The sequence below is a fragment of the Mus pahari genome, chromosome 9 (genome assembly GCF_900095145.1).
Source record: "Mus pahari chromosome 9, PAHARI_EIJ_v1.1, whole genome shotgun sequence".
NCBI classification, from domain to species: domain Eukaryota; kingdom Metazoa; phylum Chordata; class Mammalia; order Rodentia; family Muridae; genus Mus; species Mus pahari.
The window spans coordinates 3,537,675-3,553,551 of NC_034598.1; the positions used below are offsets into that span (position 1 = coordinate 3,537,675).

Below are 15,877 nucleotides of genomic sequence, written 5' to 3' on the forward strand. Positions count from 1 at the left end.
CTCTCTCTCTTTCTCTCTCTCTCTCTCCTGACCCCATCTACAGTGTGTCTGTGCATATACTGTCAATGGCAAAGCTGCAGAAATGAGCTGCCTAAGGCCTTTGGAGCTCAGATCCTGAGTTCCACATGAGCATTTAGGTTGTTCATACTGTTACTGCCCTGATTCTTCCTTCTTGCAGAAAGAAAATAGTTAACTTATCTTGATTTTGTAGTAGTTCACAATTGGCTTTTTATATTTTAAAGATACTGAACTTTAAAGACTGTGGAACTTTTAAAACATAGCATGTTTTATAACATGATAGTGATACTAATATGAAATCATAAAGATAAACAAGAAAGGAGAGGCTATTGTTTAAAAGTATTGCATTGGTGTATCAAATTGATGACAGGTCAGTTGTTTTGGTAAGGTTTTTTTTTTCAACTTTACACAAGCAAAACTAAATAAATACAGATGTAAGTAAGCAACATTCCCTCCATGGTCTCTGCTTCAGATCCTCTCTGAACTCCTTCCCTGACTTGCTTATGACAGACTATAAACCTTAGAGGTAAAACAAACTGTTCCTCCTCTAGCTGCTTTTGGTTATGGTCTTTATCACAGGAAACCAAGACATCTGATATCTTTGTCAATTTATTTATTTAGTGCCTGAGGGTTTTCATTGTATAAGTCTTTCACTTCCTTGGTTAGATTTATTTTCATTTTATTTTTTGAGGCAATTGTGAATGGGATCACTTCTCTGATTTCTTCCTCTATGTTTGTTTTTGGTATACAGGAAAGATACTAATTTTTGTATGTTAGTTGATTGTCCTGCTACTTTTCTGAATATATTCATCATTTGCGGCAGGTTTTTGGTGGCGTATTTAAGGTCTTTTAGGTATAGGATAATATCATCCGGAAATAAAAGATGCTTTGTGTCTTCCTGTCTGTGCTGGTTAATGATTTTTTTTTCCAACTATACACAGAAATATGGAGGGGGACATGTCTGGAGAAAGAGAGAAAGACAGAGAGACAGAGAGAGAGATCCATCAATTGTGATTCCTTTTCCCCAAATGTGTTTAGGTTTGTGTCAAGTTGACAAGAACCAGCTAGCACAGGTCTTTATCCTACTGCAGAGGTACTGCATCACCCATGTTCATTACTGTTGCGGTCACAATAGATAGGAAATGGAAATAGTATGCATGGCCATTAGCTAATAAATGAGAAGAGGGAACTTCAATTAAGAATATGAACTTGTCAGATTTGCCTATGAATAATCTATGTAGCCATTTTCTTTATTAATTATTGATACTCAGGGCCCAGCTCATTGTAAGTGGTGCCATTCCTGGGCAAGTAGTCCTGGATGCTATAAGAAAGCAACCTAAACAAGCCTGTGGGAGCAAGCCAGTAAGCAGCACTCCTCCATGGTCTCTGAAGCACTTCCAGTCATGGGTTCCTGACTTGAATTCTTACCCTGACTTCCTTGGATAATGGACTATAATTTATAAGCTAAATGAACTTCTTTTCTCTGCAAAGTTGATTTCCATTATGTTTTATTACAGTCATAGAAACCCTAAGATACTTCCGTGTTTGCATCTCATTGTATCTCCTCTTGTCTTATTGCTTTACCTGAAACATTAAGTGCTACATTGAAAAAGGATGAAGAGAGTGAAGATTCTTGTCATGTTCCCGATTTTAGTAGAAATTCTCCTGGTTTTTCTCTATAAATGACATTGGCCTTGAGCCTGCCTTATTATGGTTACATATGTTCCACTTCCTTGAATTCTTCAGCACTTTTATCAGAAAGTGATTTCGTGATATTTTCTTTGGCATTTTTTGGTTAACTATTTTGGACTTGTTTATTCTCTGTAACCTCTTGGGTGTTCTTATCCTTGTATTCACATGCAAGTCTTCCTTTCACTCTTCTCTGTAACACTGACTTAGAGGTCATATATTTCTGTAATGTTCAAGATATATGTATGTATACATATATTTTCAATATATATATATATATATACATATATACATATATAGATATTTGTGTCTATATATGTATATACATATCTATATATGTGTATATTCACAGCAAATTTCACTATATTTGGGGAAAGAAACCCTAGTTGGTATTGTATATCCTGTTTGTTTTAAATAAATTTGTACTAGAATTCAGGGACGATGTAGCCCCTTGTGTTCTCATGCTAATTGTGTTACCCAAAACACTTGTTTGCAGTGTCCTGCACATAGGCTAAAGGGAGCCTTTCTCCAGTTTGACTGATTGGAAAGTAAAGGCGTCAATAGCCAATGGCTGGCAAAGGGGGCAGAGGCGGGGCTTTGGGGACTCCAGGGAAGAAACAGGGAGGAGGAAGAGATTCTGCCATGAGAGGGGCGTAGGATGGACCACACCATGAAGGAGCAGGGGACCGAGAAGGCCAAAATGTAGGTGAAAAGGGAAAGCCGGCCCCATGGAACTGGTCAGAACAAAACAGCAGCAAAGATAAAATAGAGATTTAGAAAATGTTAACTTGGGCTGGAGAGATGGTTCAGTGGTTAAGAGCATTGATTGCTCTTCCAAATGTCCTGAGTTCAATTCCCAGCAACCACATGGTGACTCACAACCATCTGCAACGTGAACGTGATCTGACACCCTCTTCTGGTGTGTCTGAAGACAACTACAACGTACTCATATACATAAAATAAATAAATAAATTGAAAGAAAGAAAGAAAGAAAGAAAGAAAGAAAGAAAGAAAGAAAGAAAGAAAGAAAGAAAGAAAGAAAGAAAGAAAACGTTGACTCGGGAAAGCTGTATGCTAGCCGTCGGGAGGTTAGGAAGTGCTCAAGCACTGAACAAATTAAGGCTCATTATTAAGTATAATGGTTGCATGTGGGCATCTTTCATTCACTCATGGGTGGGTGCAGAGCCATGCATACATCCACTGAGAGATTAGAGGGACTTAACTATTCACCACCACAGTACAATTCATTCCTAAGTTACATATGCTAAACACGGTGGCTTCGGCCTGTACTACCAGTACTAAGGAGTATCAAGCTAGCCTAGATCACAAATATGGAATTTAAGGACAGCCTGGCCTACAAATTGAGATTCTGCCTCAAAACCACTAGGGCCGTAGTACAGTTGTTCAGTATCATATCGACCCAGGATGGTAGTGTGTATCCATAAGTCAGGAGGGGGAAACAGGATCAGAAATTCAGTGTCACCCACAGCTACATATAAATGGCAGCTACCTTGGACTGTTTCAGAAAACAAAGCAAAAGAAAACAACAATAAAAATATAAAACAATATAAAAACAATTCATTTGCTAACAATATTTTTGGAGCATTAAGCTGATTTTTATTTTAAAAGATTCCAGTGAGTGTTGGTGACACATAGTTTATATAGCTCCATCTACTTCAAAGGCTGAGGCAGGAAAATCAAGAGTTTGAGACTAGTCTGAGTGAAACATTGTCTCAAAAAACACAATGGAAAATAAGAGTGGACTAGGGATGTAGTTCATGCCTACATGACTGAGGCCATGTTTATCTCTAGCAATGAAAAGTAATCTTGATAATAACGTATAGCTCTTAAAGTAGCAGGAAGTAGGCCAGTGAGATGGTTCAGAGGACAAGGCCCTTGGAGCAACCTGAGTTCTAACCTCAGGACCTACATGCCAGGAGAGAAATGATCATCACATACTCTCCTCTGACCTCCACACACATGGCCAGTTAACTACTACACACCTATACACAAATAAGTATGTAACAAACATTTTAAAACATTAGGAGGTGTCTTAGGTTTTCTATTGCTGTGAAGAGACACCATGACCATGGCAACTCTTGTAAAGGACAGCCTGTAGAATCTTCCGTTCTGAAGACAATTCACTGTCATCATGCTGGGTAGCATGACAGTAGACAGCCAGACATGGCACTGAAGCATGACAGTAGACAGCGAGACATGACAGGGCACTGAAGAGGTAGCTCAGAGTTCTATATCCAGATGGGCAGGCAGCAGGAAGAGAGGATGACTCTAGGCCTGCCTTGTGCTTCCAACAAGGCCACACCTCCTAATAATGCTACTCCCTATGAGCCTATGGGGGCCATTTTCATTCAAAGCACCCATAGTAGGAATATAAAGAGTTATTTTTGTACTGTTATAGTCTGATTTCTGAGCTGGCTGTCTTAAAGACGAGAATAAAATGATACATTGTGATGATTTGTGCATGCTTGGCCCAGAGAGTGGCACGATGAGAAGGTGTGGCCCTGTTGGACTAGGTGTTGCCGTGTTGGAGAAGATGTGTCACTGTGAGCATGGGCTTTAAAACCCTCACCCTAGCTGCCTGGAAGCCAGTATTCTGCTAGCAGCCCTCAGATGAAGCTGTAGAACTCTCAGCTTCTCTTGCACCATCCCTGCCTGGATGCTGCCTTGTTCCCACCTTGATGATAATGAACCTGAAAGCCAGCCCCAAGTAAATGTTGTCCTGATAAGAGCTGCGTTGGTTGTGGTATTTTTTTCCCAGCAGTAAAATCCTAACTAATATACACAGTATTAACTTTTCCATTTAATATTATTTTATAATGTAGCCTGATTAAGTCCATAAGTTGACTTTGAGACATCTTACCAGATGTCTCAAAATCCTTCTTAAATTTTCTATTGCCCCCATCCAATGTCTGGCACTTCATTAAAAACATTAAAATAATTTACTCTAGTTGATATTTTATTTAGAAAAACATGTTATCTTGCAGTCATTTGATCTCAACCTTCCCTAACGTCTTCATACAACACTCTAAGCTAATCCTGGCATAGGAGACACCAGGTTCTGAAATACTCCTAGTCTTTTTGAACTCTGCCAATGTCTGTGACCCACTATTCATAGTAAACCTTTTAACATATTGCCATATGCTTCTTGACCAACATACATGTTTAAGGTATGCTGTTCACCATATGCAACATGCATGTCTCTAGAGGCTAGAGATTATGCTCAGTGCTTGTATATTCCATTTTTCTTAGGATACAAAAGGTGTTATGTTGATGGATTTGGGTAACATTTAAATATAATTACATTATAGTTATTAAAGGGTAAGGAAAATGCCATGTATCTCATTTTCATTTATCTGAAATTATATCATGGAAGACATCGAACACCAAAAAATTAATTAATTAAAATAAATACATAAAACAAAAAATTAGGCTATGCTAATTTTATCCATAAATCTCCTTCACTTTCTGTAAATGACAAAATCTAAGTATACTCAAATTCCTTATAGAAAACAGAGTAGCACCTACATATAATCACTCTCTTGCGCACACACACACACATACACACACACACCACATACACAGCCTGATGAAATTCCTTCCAAATTACTTGTAATACCTGGTACTGTGTAAGTGCCTTGTTACACTGCATTTTTTAAGGAGTAAAGAAAGATGTCCACGCATGCTATATACATAAACATTTTCCAAATTATTTGAAGTCCAGTGTGTTGAGTCTGTGCATGTAGAGCCCTTATACACCAAGGCTAACCTCTTTTTTTGGCAGAAGAAACCTGAGGAACAGGAATCCTTAAGTTCTCCACATTAGCCTGTCATCTCTACCTTTCTACGGTACTTTCTAATACCATCCACAGAATCGTTGAGAATTGCTTAGATCTGGAATTTTTTTAAAAAGTCAGTTTTAATAACAATCTTATGGCATTCAAATAGGGAAATTAATTAAACCTAGCTTTAAGGAACCCAGTGGAGAATTGTAGGTCTGAGACTATGCTGAGCTACAGAAATACCCATCTCAAAAAGAGAAGATAGAATGAAGAGAGCATTTATATCTCATTCTCAGTAGTATTAATTTTGATTGCCTCAGCAGATTATCCTGAACATGTCAAATCAATGTTCATAGACTCATTTTTTTTGCCATTTACATACTCCCCTGATTTCATCAGTGTGTGTGTGTGTGTGTGTGTGTGTGTGTAGGGGGCATTATATGTAGGTGCTACTCTTTTCTATAATGGATGTGAGTGTACTTATATTTTTTTATTTGCAGGAAATGAGGGGTACTTTGTTTCACTTTGACACATTGGGGCGACTAGATTTCCTTTTTGGAGGAATGAGCCCAAAGAAGGGAAGGAAGGGAATGTAAGGAAGAGTAGTAGAATGAAGATTCTAGATGCCTTTAAAAGAGTAAAACGTTTGATGCATTGGAAGTCTTGAATTCCAGCTCTGAGTGTACAAGAGTTCTAGCAAACGACAGTGGCATAAGGATGAGCTAGTATCCCTTGCCGCCAGACAGGGCTGCTGAGGTTTATGCTCTCATGAGTGTGCCCAACGTTTCAGTGTTTCTGAGCACAATGTAGTCAACACAAACCTCAATTCAGCTGCCTCAGCAACAGAACCTTTCAACAGAATTCTTCAGCCTAAAATTGTTTACTATAGAAATGATTTTACTTCGCTTTCCTTCTTGTATGTCCAGGAGCATACCACGCCATTTTTGCTGTGTATTTAAACTCCATTTAGCCTCTCAAGGACAGAAACAAAATGATTATCTGGTATTCTCATACTGTGGTGCTTAGAGGCTGCTATCGTTGTAATGTGGCCTTAGAACCTATAATTACCTCCGAATTCCAGAGTGCTAGCCACCTCACTTCTGAACACTGAGGTCTCAGTAAGTATGTGTAAAAGAGTGGTTCTCTACATTTCCAATACAGGGTCATAAAGTTCAGGGAGCACTTCTCCAAAATGAAAGTTAAGATATGCAAATGATTTAGACAGAGGTGGGGCATGCCTTTAACCACGCCCTCTTGAGGTGGGGACTCTGAATTTCTGGCTAGCCTGGTCTACAGAGTTCTAGGACAGTCAGGTCTACACAGAGAAACCCTGTCTTGAAAAATCAAAAACAAAGCAAAACAAAATAACAACAAACAAAAATGATATGCAATGAGATTCTATTTGGGGGTCCTAAACTACTTACTTGCTTTTAAAATCCAAAATATTTTTAAAACTTCGTCATAGAAATAGCGATCACCTAAGACAGTTTCTCAGATGAGTCTAACTATTCCATTCTGGAAGGAAAGCTGTTGTTAGTTCATTAGGCAACTCAAACCAGGAATTACCATTTGGATTACAAGAACCATAACTATAAACAACGAAATGTTTCCAATCTGTGTCTGGAAAGAGAATTTCAAAAAGGCTTTTGGGGATGAAGAAATCATAGACAAAAATTGCTCCAATTTTGCCCCGACCTCCCTACAACTAAAACAAAACAAAAAACTGCAAACATGTAGCTGGGAAAGTTTTTATGATTCATGCTTCTCCTGTAACTAGAGTAAAGGTGAAATGGAAGGGGAAAAGGTAATCCCATTGGTTTTAATCAATTATGTCCTTATTTAATACTCAAAAAACCCCCACCATTATAAACACAAAGAGCTATAAATGAACCCTTGATATTCACACACAGCCTTTCCTTCTTATTTCCAGGGTGGCATTCTTGGGTATATTCTCAAGTACTGCAACTCAAATTCCCAGGAAGAACTGAAAGATTTGTTGACTTGTTCACCTTGCTTTGAGTACCATCCCGTGGCAGAGAGGGGAAAATGTTCAATTTATAGCAAGTGATTCTTTTCTTTTCTGTTTTGTTTGTTTTTCGAAACAGGATTTCTCTGTGTAGCCCTGGCTGTCCTGGAACTCACTCTGTAGACCAGGCTGGCCTTGAACTCAGAAATCCGCTTGGCTCTGCCTCCCAAGTGCTGGGATTAAAGGCGTGTGCTACTACTGCCCGGCAAGTGATTCTTTTAAAAAGGTGGAATATAACAGCCCATGTGTCTAGTCAATTTTTAGCATGTTCAAAGTACAGCTATACTGAACTACATACACCCAATTCAGACCAACTCCTAAGGGATCTATTTAAAGGGAGTTCAGTGGAGCCTGGTGGCACGCTACTGTAATCCTAGCTCAGGTAGCAGGGTTGCCAGTTCAAGACCAACCTGAATGATATCATGAGCCTGTCTTGAGGAACTAAAGTAAAAGTTCAGAAAGCACTGTGCCCCAACTCCTTAACCTGGTCAGCAAGGCCCACTTAAATTTATATCCATATTTGGAAAAAACATGAATGAATGGCTAAGTTTTGCCTTAGCCAATAACCCAATGAGTAAGGTTTCACAATATCAAGCATGTGTCCTGAAATCCTAAATTGAGTTATAATAACACCTTTAACAGTTATCTTCCCTAAAACTTGAATTAAAAAAAATAAAATTTGTAAAACACCCTACTTTAATAGGCTTGATTATATCAACTGGTAAAACTTTATTTACAAGCAATAGGAATTGGACCAAATGATTCTTATAATTCAGAGTAAGTGTTCATAACCACAGCAAAGGCCACTGCACACACTGCCAATACAGATTTAATAACACGATTCTCAACTGTACAAGAGTTATTTATTTTCCTTAATCTCAAAGCTATTTTTAGTAGTACAAAAAAGCCATATTAACATTTTTTTTCCATTAGAAAACAACAGGATGTACAAAACTTTGGATGAAAAGTATGCCAAATTGCATTTAGCCACTTGGAGGAAAATCCACCACTCCATCAATACCACCCAAAGTGTTTTAGGCAGTGATTAAAATCAAAATAATGCATCTTAATAAATCTCAGCTGTTAAAAGAACAAACCTAGCAATATAGAATACTTTTCTACACAGTATTTTTAACTACTCAGTTCTGGAGTTATTTTTTTAAAACCCATTTCAGTTGAGTTCTACTACATACCAGGCACCATATCTGGCCAACTAGGGGTTCTCAAACAAGTTGGTTAAAGCAGGAAAGACCCACAAATCAGTCCTTTGGTTACCAGATTTGACTTTAATCTTCCAAAACCTCAAGAAACTCAGGATCAAGTTTATTCTTTCAAGTGTTACTTGGTTTTATTATCAGGGAGGATATTTAGAAAGAAAAGCAACCATTAATTTTGATCTATTATTTCAATTAGAGGAACATTATTGAAAAGCTAATGCTGTTATCTTCTTTTAATCCGATGTAATATTGAGGTGCCACCAGAGTGGTTCAACTTTACCCTGAACTCCACCCTGCGCTCTACTCAAGAAAAGAGTACAACAGGTAGACTATTCTGCATTTAATAAAGCAATGGTAAAAAATAAAAAAAATTCAGTTTAGGGTCCAGTAAAGTAAAAATATCCAGTTATGAGATGGAAAATAAGCAGAAAGTAAACTAGTAAGAGTTAATATATAAGGGATTATCTTTTCATTTGAATACAAGATGCTAACACTTTGACTAAAAAAAAAAAAAAAAAAAAAAGCTTGCAGCTATGTTAATGGCCCAAACTGACAATAAGTCCATTCAACACCATTACTTCCTTACAGAAACCTGTCCATGAAGTATAGCACATCATTTCAACAATAATTTAGAAATAAGCCAAACGCCAAGGCTTATACGATATAAACCATCAGCATTTAAACATGTTTGGCCATCTTTTCGTGACTTAAGTACAGTCTGAACTCAACATTCTTACTGATTATAAAATGTAAGTTTCTGGACCTGCAATGACAAGAAAACAGTTTATGAAATAGTCTCATAAGACATTTGAAATAGTCTTAGGGTCAAGCCACTTTTGTCTTAAAGGACTTATTCTGGCATGCTATAACTAAAAGCAGATAAATGGTAACAATTGACACAGTATAAGATCTTCCTACATATGTAATTTGACACTGATTATGAATTTCAGAGCTTGAAAACTTCATATCAAAAACCACAGCCAAATGTACTTTTGATGGCATGCAAGGCCTTCCTACAAATTAATCTAAGACCTAGACGTCAGCCTCAGAACATAAAAACACAACAAATTTGTACATTTTATTCACATTTATTTTTTGCTTTTAGTGTGCTCACAGAAAATTAGAACACCTTAAGCAGGAGTTGAATAGCCATGTTCGTAAGCAACGTTACATTCCAGCTCTATGTCAAATTGGTGAAAGCTCCTCCAGTATTTACAAACCACGAGAGACGAGATGCTACACAAAACCACTGCATCTGAAGATTGGTTTCTCCTTTATTCTCAAAGACAACTGGAAAAGAAAGCATTGTCTGCCGTAATCAAAAACCATAGCACAGTATAAACAGTAACCATTCCACGTGTCACAGCTTGCTTGAGTTTAAAATGTCGTGTTTAAAAGGTCCAAGATGACTGCAGTTTTACAAAAATGGGCAGGGTGGAGACTTGCAAACTTCATGTGCTTCTGAAGGATATCAAGATTTGTTTTTATACAATAGTCACAGTTAAAAACACCCTGCTGGTAATACATAATTACACTTTATTAAGGTCATAAACCAGCAATAAACAATAAAGCCTATACAACTTGTAGTTCTACTTAGTCACTGACTGGTACAGCTAACATGAGATAAGCAAGAAGTTCCTATGGTTTAGATGAACTCCTAAGACTATGATCTTTTTTTTTTTTTTTTTTTTTAAAAATCTGGGTATTGGTGTTTTTATTTTTTGTCTTTCCTTCTTATTCAAAACGTGTAGTGTTGTAAACCTGCCTCACAAAATACATCGTAATAACTTTTCTTTAAAAAAAAAAGAAAGAAAGAAAGAAAGAAAGAAAGAAAGAAAGAAAGAAAGAAAAAGTAAAGGACAAGAACCCTAAGCCTTTACACCCACTACCATTTTAGTGGCATATTATCTTGGCAATGTTATGCACTGCTTCAATTTCCCATAGTGGCCCCTATCACTTCATTTGATATTCCTTTTGACCCACCCATCTCCTTCATATATGGGTATGTCTATAGATCTGGCAAAGAAAGTTTACACTTTTTTTTAATAAAGATGCAAAGTATGCAAAAAACATTAATACTGATGCAAAATAAAAAGTAAAAAAAAATAAATGTAAAGAAAGAAGGCTGAGGAAGCTGTCTAAACCGGCCTCGGCCTGTCGGAATGGTGGAAACAACTATCTGAGATGGGATCTGTGGGGAAGGGGGCTTAAAAAAACAAAACAAAAACAAAATTTGCTGCTTAAAAAAAATGTGAAATTAAAAAAAAAAAATCTTTAAAATCAATCCCTGGTTGTAGACAAGTTCTCCAAAACCAGTACCTGGCACCACTCCAACAAACAAACTGGGGGGAAAAGTTCTTGAATCGCATGAGGGCTCCGGAGCTTACTCGGCCGCTGGCGCGGGGGGCGCCTCCGGACTGCACTCGGGCTGCGGCTCCGGCGACGCGGCGGGGGCTGCGGACGCCGCGGCCTCGTCGGTGGCGGCGGGCGCCTCCTGCTCCGGCCCCGCGGCGTTGGACGCCTCGGCCGCCGGGGCGCCGGGCGCGGGCTCCTCCGCCTTCTCCCCCGCCGCCTCCGACGGCTCCTCCGCCGGCGGCTCCTCCGCCGCGGGCTGCTCCGGCTGCTCCGGCTGCTCGGCCTCCGCCGCCTCGGCCTCCCGGGGCTCTCCGCCCGCCGCGCCCTCGGCGCCCGCCCCGCCTGCCTGCTCCCCGGGGGCCGCGGCCCCCTCGCCGCCCGCGGCGGCCGCGGCCTCGTCCTTGGCGCCTTCCGCGGCCGCGCCCTCCGCTTCAGCGCCCTCGCCCGACTCCTTCTTGCTCTTCCTGAAGGAGAAGCCGCTCAGCTTGAAGGACTTCTTGAAGGAAAAGCGCTTCTTTTTTTTTTTCGGGGTCTCGCTGTTGGGCGACGGCGCGGCCCCGTCCTCCGCCTTGGGCGACGACGTGGAGGAGGCGGACGCGCCCTCGGCCTCGGCGGCCGGGGAGCCGGGCTCGGCGGGCTCGGCCTCCGCAGCCTCCTTGTCGGCCGCGCCGGCGCCCGGCTCGGTGGCCGCGGCAGCCTCATCCTTTTCGGCCGCGGCGGGGGTCGCGGCGCTGCCGCCCGCGGGCTCCTCCTTGTCGGCGGCCGGGGCGCTGCCGTTGGCCTGCAGCTCCTCCTTGGCGCCCGGTTCGGCGGCGGCGGGCGACGCGTCCCCGTTCACTTTTACGTGGCCGTTCTCCTGCGGGGCAGAAAGAAAAAGACGGGAGCGTCACTCGGAGCGGCCGACAGGACCGTCGCCGCCCGCGCCCGGCGGCCGGGGAGTGGACACGAGTCGCCCCCAGTCTGAGGCCCGCCACCAGGCTACCCTTCCCTCCGCCTCGAGCAGCCCGAGCTCCCGGGGCTGCGCGTTCCCGGGGGCGCCGGCAGGGGGCGCTGCTCCTCCACCGCGCGGAGCGCAGCGGGGCGCCGGCGGGAGGGCGCTCAGGGGCGGGGCCACCCCGCCCTGCCTCGCCGGGCCCTGCCCGCAGGCCGAGGCGCCCCCGAGCTGGGGATCGCGCAGCCCGGGAGTCCGCAAACAAAGCTCAGGTGGCTGTCCCGGTCGGCCTCTCCGAGGCTCGGCACCCAGCAGGGCTGGGGAAAACCCATTATGTCTGAAGTCTGGCCTCCGCTTCCACGCCCACCTTCGCCCATCATTCTGCAAATCGGGGTGCGCCGGGGCAGCTCCTTTTTGCATTTTTAACGGGTTTAAAGGCTCTGACAGAGCACGTCTTGCCCCGGTAGGTTTAGAGCAGGCCTTTTTTTTTTTTTTTCTTTTCTTTCTTTCTTCTTCTTTTTTTTTTTTTTTTTGGCTCTAGGAAAAGAGGCGTGGTGGGTGCTCGCTGTTTGGGAAGCAGCCACCCATGGCCGACCTCTTGAGCCCACCCAACCATGGCTCTCTGCCTGGGTCTCAGCAGCACTGGGGCAATCCTCGAGGGTGGTCAAGGTACCACTCACACGAACAGTCCAGACCAAAACACCAGAACTACTCCCTTCTTGGCAGGCAGGAAGGGGTCTTCAAAAACCCACGGAGAATTCCCACCACACCAGGATACCATTTGAAAAGTCATACGGGTGTGTAATTACACAGCTACCAAAGGGGGGAGGGGAAGGGCCATCGGAAAGGCACTTGGAAAAAGCTGCCTGTCCGGCTCTAACCAGCCACCTTTCCAAGAACCCGAGGCATACTGCCTCTGGATACAATAAGACAAGCCTTCTCAGCTTGCCTTTCTCCACCGCCATCCGCGTTGGCTCCCCCCTTCCCACACACACATACACACGCGCGCGCGCACACACAACCACACCAGAAAGCTCAAAGACGACCCAATCTCGACAATAAATACGTGAGCCACCCAAACAACACTGTGGCCCCAAATACAAATGCAACCTGGAGGAGCGTTGGGGGGGGGGGGGATGCATCTAACTAGTCACGTTCAGCCAATCTCCAAACCACGCCATTTTAGACGATTTATCATTCTTCCTCCGGTCTACTCAAGAATTGGCCAGGATCCTTAGGAACCACTCCTTTGAGGTGGGGGTGGAAGGTACTCTTCCTATGAAAAATTGACAATTTAGGCTATCATTACCCATTCAACTTTCAGACTAGGATCTGGCCAGGCTTCCCCTCCCCGGAATGCACCTCGGGGGCGACCAGAGGGAAGACGAGGCGTCCAGATTGGAGAAAGACACCCAAGAAATGCCCAGAACCACAGGTAGAATTTACCTGCCCATTTGCTTTGGAAGGCGACGAGGCCACAGCCGCCTCCCCGGGCCTCTCGGCGGCGGCTTCTCCCTTCGCTGCGGTCTTGGAGAACTGGGCACCCATGCTGGATTCTTCAACAAAGAAACTCAACAGATCCAAGAAAGGAAACAAAGAGCCTTCGGATGGTGTAACGACGGGGCGAGCAGCAGCAGCAGCAGCAACAGCGGCGGCGGCACACACCGGAGGGAGGGGTGGGGGTGGCGAGGAGGACAGAAGAGACCCGATTAAATACACTCCGGATAAAAAAATTTTTTGTCGAAGAGATCAAAAAAGCAGCAGCGCAGGAAGGAGGGGAAAAGGTGGAAAAGTCGAGCACAAAAAAGGAGCCCAAGTGTAGTTTTTTTAAAAAAAGAAGTAATAAAAAAAATCCCAGATTTGTAGCCGCACTGTAGACAAGAGGAAAATGGAGAAATCTCCCTGGTTGCTAATAAGATGCGGGGTCCAACGCCCAAGTGCACAGATGAATGGGCTCGCGGGCGCTGACGCGGCCCCCGCGCGCACTGGCCAATCCGCGCGCCGCACACAAAGCAGGGGGCGGGGCCTGCGCTCCGGGCGAACAATGGAGCCGCGCTTTGCAAACGGTTTGAAAATCAGCCTCAGACCAAGAATTAATGTCTTCCAAATAAATAAATCAATTAAAAAATACGTGCTTCTCGTCTCTCTCGGCCTGAAAATAATAATGCATCTCTTGATTGGCTTGCTTTGTTTGGAATTAATTAACGCGGGAGGGGGTACTTATGGATGGGGGCGGAGAAAGCTTTAACTTGACTCGCAATGACTCTTGTTGGTCTATATCCGCGTCTGTCTCTAGCCATTCTCTCCCCTCCCCCATCTTTCCCGTGTGTTTACGTGTATAAGTGTGTATGCGAGTGTTAAAGACAATGGGTAGGATTTGTGTGTTAGCAGCATATTTTTCCTCCGCACTCCATAAGGGTTTCACAGGATTTTTGGGGGGGGGGGGAGTTGTTTCTTTTTTTTAAAAAACTGCTGCAATTGTTAAATCGTCCCACACTGAAAGGTATTTAAACCACGAAGATCGAATTTCATCTAGCGAGATCTCCAGTTGGAATTAGGTCTGTAGGCCAGATGTGGGAAACGCAAAAGCAGCAAACAGCCTTGCTGCTTCCTTTCTCCTAGAGGCGTGAAATAAAATACTTTGAAATTGGTCCTTGGAGCGCCTCAAATCGCGTCTCTCCGACTATTCCAATTAGCGATCACTTTTCCACAAAACACTGCGAGGACCATTTGCAGAAGATCGAAACTTGCTAGCATTTTATCACTGTAAGAACCGACATAATTAATTTTCCTCTGTGGTAAAACTAGACCGAGCCTTGAGTGTACGAATCCATATTTACAGTTGGGAGACAGCTACTCTCGTCGACACGGGTTGTTTTCCTAGCCCGCTGCCAACATCGGAGGGACTCTCATTTTGAACTTGTCTGTGCACAGCATCAAGTGTGCTCCTGGAAGAGAGGCAACGGCGAGGAAATTCTAAAAGACGGAGTCCTAGTCTCAGAAGAAGTCGCCTGCAATGTTGAGAGACAGAAAGAAAATCCCTGGAGATTCCACGTCTAACCCAGGCTAAAGGCGAAGCTCTACAGCGGTGTGTAGGATATCTCTCTCGCTCACTATAGCCCTTGCCACCGAAGTACCAGACGCTTTTAGTGTGTGAAAGACAGGCGTTGATTTAATGTATCTGGAAGGCAGAGGGGATGGAGGATGCAACTTAATAAATATTCCTCTATTTTCGCTCATGAAAACATCCAAAACATCTTTCGGCGTTCGCATTTAATGACTGCAACGTGAAGGATGGAGGTGAGAAGCAGTCGAGGGAATGGCTCGTTTCTCTTGGTGTTGGCTCGGAATTGTCAAACAGTTACTTTCTGTTCATTGTAGGGAAATAGGTCACACTTTGAGTGAAAAGGACAGTTGGTTCAAGCCAATAACCCTTTGTTCAAGTGCTGTTTGACAGTCACTGAGCAGAACATCGTTGCGTGAAGTTTCATCTCCTGTCCAGTACCTTTAGATACATTATTAAATCCCAAAGTCATATTCCACGGAGCGCCTGGACGGAATATTTCGTCGAAATGCGTCTTGCCAACCAACGTGTTAGCTCCCGTAAGGAAGCCTGCTGGCCTGGCCCGAGAACCCAGCCGCCAGGATGGACACGAATCCCTCATTAGCAGTTCCAACTTGAAAAGCCAACTGGGCTGATCCAACACCACCATCCAGGAGATACCCAAAAGCTCAAAAGGCAATCTGTGCACCCACCCTACGGGAACCTTGCCCCTTCCTCTGCGTCTCCCTCCGGTTTTAAATTGGGGTGATTGCTAGTTCGCTTTCGGATTTTTTCTCC

General features: G+C 43.2%; 1 protein-coding gene across 1 annotated transcript; it reads right to left on the reverse strand.

Moving 5' to 3' along the window:
• Positions 1 to 8,379: 8,379 nt before the first annotated feature.
• Marcks (myristoylated alanine rich protein kinase C substrate) lies at positions 8,380 to 14,429 on the reverse strand. The gene is made up of 2 exons (XM_021204909.2): positions 13,483 to 14,429; positions 8,380 to 11,961 (listed from the first exon to the last, which is right to left on the reverse strand). Exons 1-2 carry the CDS (start codon positions 13,582 to 13,584, stop codon positions 11,134 to 11,136), a joined length of 930 nt encoding a protein of 309 aa, XP_021060568.1. The 5' UTR covers positions 13,585 to 14,429; the 3' UTR covers positions 8,380 to 11,133.
• Positions 14,430 to 15,877: the final 1,448 nt, after the last annotated feature.

Excerpts from the sequence above, each read along its gene's own strand:
- Marcks (XM_021204909.2), bottom strand. The coding sequence starts at position 13,584 with ATGGGTGCCCAGTTCTCCAAGACCGCAGCGAAGGGAGAAGCCGCCGCC. Across the intron at positions 11,962-13,482 it reads CTTCCAAAGCAAATGGGCAG|GAGAACGGCCACGTAAAAGT; the intron begins GTAAATTCTACC and ends TCTGCCCCGCAG.